The sequence below is a fragment of the Hibiscus syriacus genome, unplaced genomic scaffold, assembly GCF_006381635.1.
Source record: "Hibiscus syriacus cultivar Baekdansim isolate YM2019G1 unplaced genomic scaffold, ASM638163v2 tig00112530_pilon, whole genome shotgun sequence".
NCBI lineage: Eukaryota > Viridiplantae > Streptophyta > Magnoliopsida > Malvales > Malvaceae > Hibiscus > Hibiscus syriacus.
In genome coordinates, this window is record NW_024063358.1 from 913,767 (window position 1) to 928,230 (window position 14,464).

General features: G+C 32.3%; 1 protein-coding gene across 1 annotated transcript; it reads right to left on the bottom strand.

Annotated features, from left to right (window-relative positions):
* Nucleotides 1-4,343: 4,343 nt before the first annotated feature.
* Nucleotides 4,344-8,708, bottom strand: LOC120181754 (GDSL esterase/lipase At5g08460-like). Its single transcript, XM_039186825.1, has 8 exons — nucleotides 8,553-8,708; nucleotides 8,350-8,465; nucleotides 8,075-8,211; nucleotides 7,608-7,892; nucleotides 6,120-6,247; nucleotides 5,807-6,049; nucleotides 4,902-5,160; nucleotides 4,344-4,582 (listed from the first exon to the last, which is right to left on the bottom strand). Exons 1-8 carry the CDS (start codon nucleotides 8,706-8,708, stop codon nucleotides 4,362-4,364), a joined length of 1,545 nt encoding a protein of 514 aa, XP_039042756.1. The 3' UTR covers nucleotides 4,344-4,361.
* Nucleotides 8,709-14,464: the final 5,756 nt, after the last annotated feature.

The window sequence follows — 14,464 nt, forward strand, 5'->3', positions numbered from 1 at the left end:
AGATTACCAGGAATGACATTATCGGACAACCAAACGAGGGAATGTGGATTTCATTCCCATGTAAATCTTACATTCCCTCAACCAAACACACATTAAGGTAAACTTTAATTCCTTATAACTTGATTTGTCTTATTTTATAAAATAAAAAAAATTAGTCTCGTTTAAGAATGAGTTGGATCAAATCAAAATTGCTGACCTCAGTTCTTAATCAATTTAAAATTTAATTTGGTTTTTATAATAAAATTTATATTCGATTTGTTCGAATTCAACACAAGTATAAATATTTAATGATTACAGAGTTTTACAAATCAAGCGATCCCGATGGTAAAAGAGTTATTACTATTGCTTGAAATATCGAATTCGAATACCATGAATACAAACCTTCAATGTTAAATAGATAAAAGTTTTCCATAAGCAAACATTATCTTATACGTTTCCCTGATTAATACAAATAAAATAATTATAAATAAATAAATAAATAGAACATAAATAATTATCATAGAAATCTCAATTATTTATCAAAATATACTTAAAATGACAATAAAATCTTATTGTGTTATTTGTATTATCCAATTTATACTCCTAACAATCCGGCGTTAGATGGAATGACTCATAGTTGCTGACTTCGTAAATAATTTCGTCTTCTACTCGTATAAATATTTTCCTCACAGCCGCTCTCGACTCTAATCTGGTGAAATCAGCACCACCGCAAAGAGAGAACAATGGCGACGGAGGATTTTAGCTTCCCCCAAATCACCAATCCTTTACCTCAATTCACGTCTTTACCATCGTTATGGCGCGCATCTTCCTTGATCTATCCCGAATTCGAAGAAGAAGAACCGGCGAGCCTCCAAAGGAAGAGCTTCTCGATCTCCCCCCCGTCGGAAAGCGAAGCGAACGAGAGATATCCGGAGAGAATGGACGTGCTGTGGGAGGAGTTCAACGACGAACTCAAGCGAGCTGGTTCGTTGCGCAGCCGGAAGGAGGTGCAGGCCGTGGTGAAGAGGACCAAAACAGGCAACGGAACAGAGCTTATTTGCATAAAGAAACAGAGTAAGAGCTTGTTGACGGTGATGAAGAGGTTGAAGATCAAGATGTTTTATATTTGCAACTTTTGGATAAAGAACTGATTTAACACCATCGCCGATGAGGGAAAGGCCGTGCTTTATTTGATGTTTCACTTGTCGAGCGGGCTCTATCTTCTTGTTTATGCAATTAAGCCCATCATCAGTGTGCTTGCACTTCGCCCTCAAAAGTAACCTTTGGTATGTACATTATAAAATTAAGGGTAAAGTATATAAATGATCACTGAACTTTTCAAATAATAGCATTTATGTCCCCCAATTTACAGTCACCAAACATTTAGTTCGTTTATAATATTGTCCCCGACGTAACGGCCGTTTCACTGTCGTTAGGGTAAATTATATAAATGGTCACTGAACTTTTTAGACTCTTGTATTTAGGTCCTCAACTTTTAAAACTTGCAACATAGTCATCAATTATATTCTAAATCCCAAATTAAAAAATGTTTCAATTACATTCTAAACCTCAAATTTCAAAAAACTTCAATTACATACCCAACCCCAAATTCATAATCCATTCTCAAAACCTACCATAATAAATTGAACTTGAAACAACAACCCTAAACCCTCAAAACATAACTCTAACTACTAATTTTCCCCACCAATTAACCCAACATAATCAACAATATTTAGTTTATTTTGGGTCCATAACAATAAGTGATTATGTTGGGTTTAGGATTTAAAAGTTAGATTTAACCAACTATAAGTGAACAATACTCAACTTGATTGGAAAAAAAAAATACTTTTTTGACTTGAATTGATTAAAAAAATTGATACAAATTGCCTTTGAGTTGTAATTTCATAAACTCAACTTAAAAAAAATTCAAGTTAAAATCGAGTAGTAAAATACAACTCGAATATCTCAAAATTTTTAGTAATTAGTGGATTAATTTTTAAGTTTGAGTCAAGTCCATTGACTCTGTATGATATATGTATATCACATATGGAAAAAATATGAAGAAATATATGTATTGTATATGGTTAAAGACTATTTAAATTATAATCAAATAATTTTGTAGTATTATAAATATTTATAATTAAATTTAAATAGAAACTCGAAAATTCAATTCAATTCGACTTGATTTAAATTTTATAAACTCAAATCAAAAAAAATTTGAGTCAACTATTTTATAAATTGAACTAAATTAGAATAAAATAATATTATAATATGATAAATATTTATAATTAAATTGAAACATAAACTCAAAAATTCAATTCAATTCGACTTTATTTAAATTTTATAAACTCAAATCGAAACAAATTCACTTATAGTTCACTTATAATTGGTTAATTTTTTTCAAAATAGTTATGTTTTGAGGGTTTAGGGTTATTGTTTCAAGTTTAGTTTGTTATTACAAATTTCCAAAATGAATTATGAATTTGGGGTTGGGTATGTAATTGAAGTATTTTAGAATTTGAGGTTTAGAATATAATTGAAGCATTTTGGATTTTGGGGTTTAGAATGTAATTGATACATGTGTTGCAAGTTTTAAAAAGTTGGGGGACCTAAATGCAAGCTCCTGAAAAGTTTAGTGATCATTTATATAATTTACCCTAACGGCAGTGAAACGACGGTTACGTAGGGGACCATATTGCAAATAAACTAAATATTTGGTGAATGTATTGATAGTTTTAAAAGTTAGGACCTAAATGCAAGTATCTAAAAAGTTCAGTGACCATTTATATACTTTACCCTAAAATTAATTTTATTGTGAGTTTTTAAAATTTAAAATTGAAATCAAAATCGAATGACATAAAAATCGTGATTTTCGGTTCGGTTTGGTTTTGCATTTGTTGACTTTTCACTATTTTTAAAACTCAACCTTACAAAACAAATTTAAAGCAAATCAGATGCATATATATAAATTTATATTTATATTTTTTTTATATTTTGTTTATTTAAATTTATCTTATAATAAATTTAAAATGAATTTATTTTTGGTTATTTTTTAATTCAGTTTAATTCATTTCAAACATGTTTCATATGAAAAAACCGAAATTAAACTTATTGTATATTTATTTTTAAAATCTGAATCAAATCGAACCTTATAGTTCAATTTGGATCGAATTTTCAATTTTTCGGTTTCGTTACCGAGCCCTAATAATGTCAACGTTAGTTTTCAATGTTTATCAAAATGATCATTATTTGTATTGTTTTGGAACATTTTAGTCTTTAATATTTTATTTTAAGTTAAAAATGATTGATGTTTGATAGAATAGTCATTTTGACAATTATTTTTTTCTTAAATATTTTGACCATAATATTTTATTTTAGAATAAAAAACTCTTATTTAAAAACGTTAACCGTTTGTTAACTAACGATTTATGTTTATATACAAACTTTTTTCCCCAAAATAAAATATCAAGGATCAAAATATTTCTAAAAAAGAATAAAAACCAAATTACTTATTTTGATAAATTTTGGGGGTTTAATTTTGACATTACGTATGAATGCAGTTACTTGTTTTGAACTTGTGTTTACATAAGTTTTTTTTTTATTAATCTAGGGTGCGTACAAAGTAATATATTTTCAAAGATAAACTCTCAACATTTCGATATTGATCGCTCACAACTATGATATATATAGTGTTCAAACCGTAGTCTTCAAGAATAAAAACAATTCATTTATCACGAAGAACACTTGATTTTTGCGTGTTTACATAAGTTAAAGCCTTGAACAATCTGTTTTTGAAACCTAACTTCTTCGATAATCGAATGAGATATTTTTAGTCCGACCAAGTCTCCAAAACAAAGAGAAGATGTTACAAATAAATAATTATTTTAATTTGATATGAAGTGGGATAGAGCAAGCATTAATCAAAACTGCTCTACTCGTCTACATCCAGCTTAAAATCAATCTTCACGTGAAGCATATTGTGCAAAATTTAAGGGTTTCACCATCATTAACGTGACGTTATTAAATGAAAAACCTCCATTTATTATTTTATTACAAAAACAATTCCTAAACAGTATTAATTGAAAAATAATTTTTAAACTATTCATGTATAACTCGTGTTATGTGAAAAAATAAGGTTAGATCGTATGTTTTACGAAAATCGAGTTTCATGCATTTATTGTGTCTTTATCTAAAAATTAAATGAAAATTATAGGAAAAGTTTATGAATCTCAAGTTTTACAAAAATATGAGGTCTTTAAAAGCACGTTTCGTAGAATGCGAGATAATTATATGCGTGTAATTTAAAAGATATTTTTAATTAGTGATGTTTGAGGTTTATTTATCAATAAAATAATAAATTAGTTTTTTATTTAATAACCCCCTTAACGTTGAGCCATCTGTTTGACATTGATGGGATAGCATGCAGATTGGGGGCCTGAATAGGCCTTTTGAGCAATAATCTGATTGAAAGCTTGAGTCGGGTGATAAGCATCCCAGAAGACATATTCATCCCTGTTGGAGCACGGGATGGAAAATGGAAGACATGTTATTTCCCCCTTGTTTTTCCCAATGCCACAACACCCTCTGTCCATCACTTGAAACCCTGCAATTAGGGATGGGATTAGATCAAACTTTAAGATGAATCAACCGATTTGGTCTAATGAGATGAGAACTATATTCCTTAAGCAAGGTCAATGTTTGAAGCTCGACATTTGTGTATGAAGCAAACTATTATGAAATGATCATTAAATTTTAGGAATTCTTACACTTATTATAATGTCACAGTAATCATCTTATAATAGTTCAAGAAATTTAATGATTACTTTGTAACTTTTGAACATTTAATAACTAAAACGGTTGTTTTAGAATAGTTCTATGACCTATTGATAAACAGATGTTTTCCACATAGTTTAAGTTCTTACCGCAAGTCTTCGGATTACTTAGTATGTCGGTGAAGGCTCCATAGGTATTGCCATAAACAAAAATGGCATTGTTGGTGTAGTTAGCGTTCAACTGATCAACAAGAGTCTTGAGCCGCCTGTTGAACACTTGCACCACGTCGTTCACGGCCGTTATACACTTCCCCGGCGGCGCAAAGCCTTTGGCCAGCTGATTCGGAATGCAACCGAGTGGTCCGATTCCGGCCAACAAAAATTTTCTCAGCCCTGTTTTGTATAGTTCCTACAACAAGTGAACCAATTCCACAGATTCAGCACCAACTACATTCTAGCATAGCAAGTTACTTTTTAAATATTAATAAATAAATGGATAAACTACATTATTAATCCCTAAGTTCTAGATGTCATCTCATTTTAATCATTAAACTATAACAAGAGGAAAGGAACAACCTGCGAAAAAGGAAACTGAAAATTTGTGTCATCACATCATTAGTAATTTAATAATCCAATAACTAAAAATAAAACACTTTATAGTTCAATGATTAAAGAAGAGACAATACCTAAAGTTCAATAACTAATGGTACAGTTCAACCTATATAAATGGTAAACTAAGGTTCTATTCGATACACAACTTAGTAAAATTTATATTTTATAACCTTGCCAACTTTAATCCTAAAACCATACTCTAAATACAATAGACCTTAAATTCTAAATAAATCATATTAAAAAGATCAAAGTTGTGGAGTATGAATTTCAGACTGATTGGTCAAATTGCTCATCTTTGTTCCGTCGTATTCTCTTAGGTCATAGGTTCTAGATCTATTAGGGACATTCTCTTTTTTCTCCCGTAAAATCTTCTTTCCCTCTTCTCTAAATAGAATTAGATTTAAAATTTGCCCAAAAAAATAAAAATAGATAGCATGTATTACCGTTATTTGACCTGCATATTTGTTTATTAGAAGATTAGCAAAAGCTTCAGGTGTGTAAGTGGAGCTTGATGAGTAAATAGAGGGCATGAGATAATTGTTGATGTAGTCGTTGCTGCCAATGTTCGTGACAAGTAAAGATTTCCTCAAGTGTTGATTCAACATCTCCTGGTCCATTTGGTTTTGAAGCTGGTCCAATGTGCTTTTGAAATTCTCAACCTGCTGAGTCAAGCTGAACCTGTCCCCCTGCTCCATCAATTCATTCGTTAAGGGAGAGAAAAACTCAACCCTAAACTGATTTGATATCAGTTTTTACCAGATTTAGGCCACTTTCCTCGAGGATCCCAGCCGCGGCTGAAGCATAGTTCACTCCGGTTTCAATGTCTACTTCGCCGCCGAACGTTTCTGTGAAGGCGGGAAGTAGTGGAAGACCTAACAAATCTCCTGCAAAATGAGAAAAGTCATATTATGGATCTGAAGCCCAAAAAAAGAGAGTAAATTACGCAATCAGTATCTAAACTATTAGCTTTTATCTGTTTTAGTATCTAAACTTTTAATTTTTTTAAACCATACCTAAAGTATAGTTTTTGTTTCATTTTAGTACGCTTCCGTTAAAAACCTTTTCATTTTAGTACCCATTCAAAATTTTACGTTAAGTTTTGAAAAAAATTAAGAGTTTAGGTACTAAAACGGACCAAAATTGATAGTTTAGGTACTAAACGCGCTAAGTTTTTAACGATGAGGTACTAAAATGATATGAAAACTAAGCATTAGATATGATTTTAAAAAAATTGAAAGTTTAGATACTAAAATGGAATAAAACTGATAGTCTAAGTACTAAATGCATATTTTACCAAAAAAAGTTAGGGTCTAACAATGAGAGAATTGTCTCGATTGTTTTCTATAATACGTAATTCAGATTAATTAATCAACAAATCTAATATTAATAATTATACAAAACAAGTCAAAACTTTGTATTAAAAATATTTAAATTAAATTATTAATATAAGAAAAAGGCCAAAAGCCCAAAAGTATAAAAAAAAAATCATTTAATCAGAGACTAAGAAAATTTGGATTAAATGTATAAATATTTTAGATAAACTATAAAACAATTTATATTTAAGCAATGGGTAAAAACACTTACCTTCAATTGATATCAGTCATTTTTACCATTTATATCATTATCATAAACTCTAAAATATTCTACGATAATCCTCAAATTATATGGTTTACTCTAAATTAGTATTTAAACTTAAAAATATTTTATAACAACCTTCAAATTGCTATTGTCATTTTATTTTTTAAGATTTTGAAAATTTAACCACATCCTTCGAAATGTTAATTTATTTTTTAAAGTCTTAAGAATTAAATGTGTGACTTTCTAAGAGTTTTAATGGAAGAATTAAAATAAAATAATAATAATAATAATTGAAGGATTAATATAGAACATTTTAAAAAATTAATAATTAATTTAAAATGAAAGTTGTAATTAAGAAATAATATAATATTTTTTAAATTTAAATATCGATTTAAAATGATAATATAGTTCAAAAATGTTTTTGTAATTAACTCTGGTAATAATAATTCAATTCTGTGTTGAAATTTCTAGATATCATCTACCTGCGAACTTATATAAAACTTGGCTTTCTGAATAAAATTTTAAAATGCATAAACTAATTAAAACATGGTAGTAAGGTGGAAATAAATTTTCGTAGCTGCCAAACAATATATATATACTAAATCACGCACAGGGCTGAAACATATGAAAGAGAGAGATTGGATAGAGTTGGAGAAAAGCATGTACCGAGGAAATCTATGATGGTTTTCCCGTTGCAGAACCTCCCCGTTGGACCTCCATGGAAATCAATACCGTAGGGAGGATAATTTGATTTCGCCAAAGAACGCAAGCCGTTATTGTTCCCGTTATCCACTAACGAATCGCCGATCACAAACATCGCCGGAAACAGGGGAGCTCCCGCCGCCGCCACACCACCGGAGACCGAGATTGCAGCCGCCAAACAGAAGGCCAGTACTCTCAGGTACGCCAGCGTCGTTTCCATATCTTCTGTGTCGCTTTTAATTCCCTCCTCTGCAACAAATGTTAGAATATAAAGATAATTAAGCTAGCGGTGAATGACGATGGATAAGGATGATGCTAAACCGTGTTTAAAAAGGTTAAAAACGGCTTTGAATCAGCAATGATGCATGAAAAATAAAAGGCGAAAGAAGGATTTAAGAGGTGATGATGAGGATGATGTTCATTTTCTCAACTCCTCTGCAGATTTTCAGCAATTTCTCGTCCTTTTCCCCATACTTTTTCGGGCTGTTTTGCGAGAGCGTTTCCAAGCGTATTTTCCAATATTCTCATGCTTTCTGAGTATTCTCCTCGCACCAGCGGTTCCCTATACCTACAAATCGATTCTATTTTGTTAAAATCTAGTTTTTTGTACGTGTCTTATTTTATGTTGATATTATTTTGGTTATTTTTTCCGTTTACGAATTTATAACCATCTTGTCGAATTATTGAGAAAAAAACATGTACTGACCATCCCAACTCGAAATCCATGGCTCTCATTGCTGCCTCCATATCGAGTGATGTGTTTGGATATGGCTCAACATACTGTGCAACAAGACTTATTCCAATTTGTCCCCCTTGTGTTGCCTACCAAACCAAATTAAAACAACCAATGCATTAGTATGATTGCCCGAGTTTTCATTTCACATTGTATGGTATGGGGTTAGGGTTTACCTGGTAGTTTTGTTTGTAGAGACTAGCAGCAGTTGCATGGACCGCGAGAAGCAGGTTATGGGAAACAATGTAGGGCTCGGTTGCAGCATTACCATTTGGACAAAAGTTTCTATCGGAGCATCTGCCTGGTGGACCTATTCCCAATGCATACCCCATTTTAGCCATAATCAATGGCTCATTGATTGTAACCCAATGTTTAACCCTATCCCCATATGTTTTAAATTAAATTTCGGCATAGTCCTTGAAATCATTTCTGCAAGACTGCAAGAAGACAAATGAGCTCCAATTACATTTATTACAAGTTGCTGTGTTTTAAGAAACCTCCATACTTGTTCTCAAGGGCTTCCGGTTGATCAAAGTGTATTAGTTTGGTTAAGTTAAAAAATCCCGAAAAAAATCGATAAAGAAAAAATTCGATTAAAAAATTTTAAGTAGTTCGATTCGCTAAATTAATAGATTTAACACGAGTAAAGAATTTGTACAATCAATCCAAACATAGTCGGTTTTGCCTGCCTCATATAATAAGACATGCATTCGTATTAGTCAATCATTGCCACAGGTAGCCCCTTCACATGCAATGGACGTATTCATATTCCTTACTACACCTTTTCTGAATAATTAAATTTGACCTTCCCAAATCATCATGGAAACCAGTGGTTAGGTCAAGCCACAAACTAAATTAGCGTAAAATGTTTGATATGTTCGAGACATAAGCTTGTGAAGCAATAGGAGGGGACATGATATGCTATTTATTTCTAATAACAATTTAGATATTATAAAGGCTTAATATCGAAATAAATGTCTAAACTATACCTATTTTTCCCAAATAGGTGTCTAAACTATTTTTTGACTCGTCCAGGTGCCTAATGTTACACATTTAGGTGCCTGAGTCGTCAACGACATTAATTTCTTCCGTTAAGTGACACATGTTACAATCTAATGATTTTGAAATTTATTTTTTTAAAAATATTACAAATATTATGATATTTATAAAAAAACTAACTTTTCTTATATTATAAAACAACACTAAAATCCCAAAATCGTAACCTTAATCCGTTGTCGCCGCCCTTTCCGGCCACGACCACTGCCACCAACATAGTCCCTACCATCCTCCTACTCATACGTTGTCGTAGTTTCCGTCGATTGGCCGTCAGAATCGATTAGGATCACGATTTTCATCATAAGGTTCGCAGGTATAAAACTTTGATTCGTCATCGATCGACTGTCGATCGTTCACGATTGCATGGGGGTTTCGGTCGTCGGGGGGAGGGGAGGTCGGGTGGAGCTTCATCGACGGAAAAAGGCGACGATCGACGTGGGTTTAGGGGTTGAAATAAAGGTTTTCAAAGTTTTGATTTTTTTTCAAAATTTGTGTTTACTTATATATATATATATAATTTTTTAATTTTTTTTTTAAATTACCATGTTGTGACACGTGTCACTTAACGGATGAATTAACACCGTTGACGGCTCAGACACCTAAATGAGTAACGTTAGACACCAAGTTAAGTTAAAAAATAATTTAGGCGCTGTTGAAAATATTTTGATGTTTCGATATAACAAATTAAGTTAAATGAATTTTAAGATTTTACAAAAGATTTTCTAAGTATATTTGATGTAATTATTCGAATATCAAAATATTACTCCAAGTCTTTCAAAGTTCATTTGAATCCTTACTAAAGTGTAAAATTGTGTTTTATACTTAAACTATTTTAAAACAATTTTACAAAGTATTTTGAGCCTTAATCGAGCCAAAAATATTTTCTTTTTAAAGGGTTTCAAGAAAAATCAGATTGTCCGAGGGTACAGATTCCCCCCAGGGGGAACAGATTCCCCCCAGGGGGTATCGATTCCCCGGGAACAGATTCCCCCCAGGGGTATCGATTCCCCGGGTACAGATTCCCCCTGCATGGTTTGGCTCCGAGAAATAACAGATTACTCGGAGGGAACCGATTCCCCCTTGAGGGTACCGATTCCCTTACTGTTCATCAGCCCAACGGTCATAATATTTGAATATTATGAAGGGGTATCGATTCCTTATGAAGGGGTACCGATTCCCCCCATTCTGGGAAGCTTATTTTTGCAGAAAAATCATTCTCAAATGGCTCCAAAACATCCCCAACGGCTAAATATGACTTCAAACATATTCCAAGCTATAAATACAAGCTAAGGACACTTGAAGAAGTAAGAGAACAACTATCCAAGCAATCAAACACAAGAGAAGAGTTTTTCAATCTTATTTCATCTTTATCTTGTAAATATTTTGTTCTTGTGAGCTCAATCTTGTAAACACCTACCTTAGAGAGGTTTTCTTGTTTACATTTCTTATCCTTTTGTAAAGGGGAAATGTTCTAGCTAATCCGGTGTAAAAGCTAGGGAAAGGTTCTAGTTTATCCCGGAAAAATTAGGGAGTTTGTAAGGTTACTCTTTATCCTCAAAAGAAAGAACAAATTAGTGAATTTGTTGGAAAATCCTTGGTGATGAGCTAAGGTAGTGGACATAGACTTTGATTGAGAAAGTCGAACCACTATAAATCACTGTGCAATTCTCTATCTTTCAATCTCCTTACTCCCTAAACACAAAACCGTTTCGACCCCTCTTTGTAAACCGTTCCGATTGTCGATTCGAGCTTCCGAAAATCCTAACAATTGGCATCAGAGCCTAACTCATTAAGAAGGTTTAACCACCTTGAGACGATCCTAGAAGAAGCTCTACCAATTCCTGACGCAACCGACAAAGAAATGACTTTTTCCTCCGGTGCTTATTATCTTGAAGAATATCCTATTATGGATTCACAACCGGTCAACAAGCCACCCTTCTTCAATGGAGAAAATTATGCACATTGGAAGAATAAGATGATTGACTTCATTCAATCATACAATCTAGGAGCTTGGTACTCAATCATGGACGGTTACTCCTTTCCACCCGGCAAGTACAACGATTGGAGTAGAGAAGAACAGAAAAATTTTCAGCTTAATTCTAAGGCTATACATATTCTATTTTGTGCTTTAGGCCCATATGAATATGGAAAAGTCTCATCTTGTTCCAGTGCCAAAGAGATTTGGGATAAGCTCCAAGTCACTCATGAAGGAACCGACGAAGTGAGGGAATCAAAGAAAAGTCTTCTCAACCATAGCTACGAGAACTTCAAGATAAAACCCGATGAAGACATCAAAGCTATGACGGATAGATTCTCTATGATTGTCAACGGTCTCAATGGATATGGAGAAGTAATCCCAAATGAGAAGCTTGTGAGGAAGATGATTTACTCTCTTCCAAAGGAGTGACAATAAAAGAAAACGGCCATTATCGAAGCAAGAAACCTAAAGTCTCTCACTCTCGACGAGCTAATTGGTTCCCTTCTCACTCATGAGATTATGGTGAAGGAAGATGAAGAAAGGGAAGAGAAGAAAAACAAGAAGAAGAAGAATGAGGACGTAGGCATCAATGAAAGCTATCAAGATTCAAGTGATGAGGTGGGTGAAGACGATGATAAACAAAAAGAAGAGATGGTCAAGCTCTTGAACGAACTCAAGAGATTCATGATTTCCAAGGAAGTGAAACATGAATCAACCAAGAAGAAGAGTCCCCCGATATGTTTCGATTGTCAAAGAAAGGGGCATGTCATGTATGAATGTCCTCTTCTAAAGAAAAAGGGGAAGAAGGCATTTGTTGCATCTTGGAGTGATGAAGATGATTCCAATGATGAAGATGAAGTAGTCAACCTATGCTTCATGATCACTCAAGAAGAATTCGAGGTATCTTCTAACTCAAATGAATTTAATTCATTTACTTTTGTTGAGTTACAAGATGCTTATAATAGGTTGTATTTGGGATTTAAGACCATGAATTCCAAATATACGAAATTAATTTCAAAACTCAAAATTGAAAATAAATCGATTTTGAAAGCTAGAGTTGATTTTGAAAATCAAAATGAAATTTTGAAAAATGATTTAGAACTTTCAAAAATCAAAATAAATGATTTAAAAAAGAAAAATTTTGAGTTAGAAGTTAAGCTTGAAAGCTTAACAAAAGAAAAAGAATTAATTTCTAAAAACAATCTATTATGTTTAAAAATGGAAAAATGCTCACATTGCCATTATCATGGTCATATGGAACATACTTGTCCTTTGAAGAAAGGAAAACATTTTAAAATTAGGCAAGTATGGGTTCCAAAAGGAACAAGGGGCATTGTAACTAACGTTCAAGGATCCAAAGCAATTTGGATACCAAAATCTACTTAAATGTCTCTTGTAGTTGTGTGGAAGCAATTGTGATGAAAATGATGATATTCAAGATGCTCTAGCCACACATGAAAAAGGAATGGGTAACCTCTAAGCTTAATACTTTTAATTTTGGATTATTTGGTTGCTCATTTGATTTTAAGCATGCATGAGTTTTGGTTTTAAATGATTATGCATCATTGTTTTAATCTCATGTATGTTGAAAAGATGATTATGATGAACATTTTAAAATTGTAATGATTTTTCAGAATTTTTAGATCATCATAATAAAATTTTGGTCAAAATTTGTTTTAATGCAAATGATATCTCTCTAACAATTGATATCAACTTTTCAAATACTTTGATTTTATAAATCTTAAAAAACAAATTGACCTAAATTTAAATGTTTATGCATGTGGTTTAAATAAAAATGATATCCCTCTAATAATTGATATCAAAAATTTTCAAATGCATAACATTTTTAGAAAACTTTATGCATATGATCTTAAATTCAACAATTGGTATTGCATAAAGTATTTTAGTATTGGATATATTGAATTTCATATGCTACTAACATGTTTGTTATTCTTTGTTGAAATTCAATTTTGTTTAAGTGTCAAGATCCTAAAAGAAAATTTTTATTTGGAATGCATTTATTGAGGGGGAGATTTGATTTTTTTTTCAAATGATTTTTAAAATGTCAAATTTACTACTTACTCTCCAAAGTTATTTTGAACTTCAAAGATTAGAGTCTTTTTGATTTAACAAAAAGGGGGAGAAGTGTGAAGGTGTTAAAGTGGAGAAGTGTTAAAGTAAGGGGGAGTAATTTCAAACTTGATTTCAAAATCTTAAAATTACTCAAATGTTTTGTTATATCAAAAAGGGGGAGATTGTTGAAAACATTTTGATGTTTCGATATAACAAATTAAGTTAAATGAATTTTAAGATTTTACAAAAGATTTTCTAAGTATATTCGATGTAATTATTCGAATATCAAAATATTACTCCAAGTCTTTCAAAGTTCATTTTAATCCTTACTAAAGTGTAAAATTGTGTTTTATACTTAAAGTATTTTAAAACAATTTTACAAAGTATTTCGAGCCTTAATCGAGCCAAAAATATTTTCTTTTTAAAGGGTTTCAAGAAAATCAGATTGTCCAGGGGGTACAGATTCCCCCCAGGGGGTATCGATTCCCCTAGAACAGATTCCCCCAGGGGTATCGATTCGCCGGGTACAGATCCCCCTACATGGTTTGGCTCCGAGAAATAACAGATTACTCGGAGGGAACCGATTCCCCCTTGAGGGTACCGATTCCCTCACTGTTCATCAGCCCAACGGTCATAATATTTGAATATTATGAAGGGGCATCGATTCCCTATGAAGGGGTACCGATTCCCCCCATTCTGGGCAGCCTATTTTTGCAGAAAAATCATTCCCAAACGGCTCCAAAACATCCCCAATGGCTAGATATGACTTCAAACACATTCCAAGCTATAAATACAAGCTAAGGACACTTGAAGAAGTAAGAGAACAACTATCCAAGCAATCAAACACAAGAGAAGAGTTTTTCAATCTTATTTCATCTTTCTCTTGTAAATATTTTATTCTTGTGAGCTCAATCTTGTAAACACCTACCTTAGAGAGGTTTTCTTGTTTACATTTCTTATCCTTTTGTAAAGGGGAAATGT

Excerpts from the sequence above, each read along its gene's own strand:
- LOC120181754 (XM_039186825.1), bottom strand. The coding sequence starts at position 8,708 with ATGGGGTATGCATTGGGAATAGGTCCACCAGGCAGATGCTCCGATAGA. Across the intron at positions 6,248-7,607 it reads AACCATCATAGATTTCCTCG|GAGATTTGTTAGGTCTTCCA; the intron begins GTACATGCTTTT and ends CTCATTTTGCAG. Across the intron at positions 6,050-6,119 it reads AGGAAAGTGGCCTAAATCTG|GGGGACAGGTTCAGCTTGAC; the intron begins GTAAAAACTGAT and ends TTGATGGAGCAG.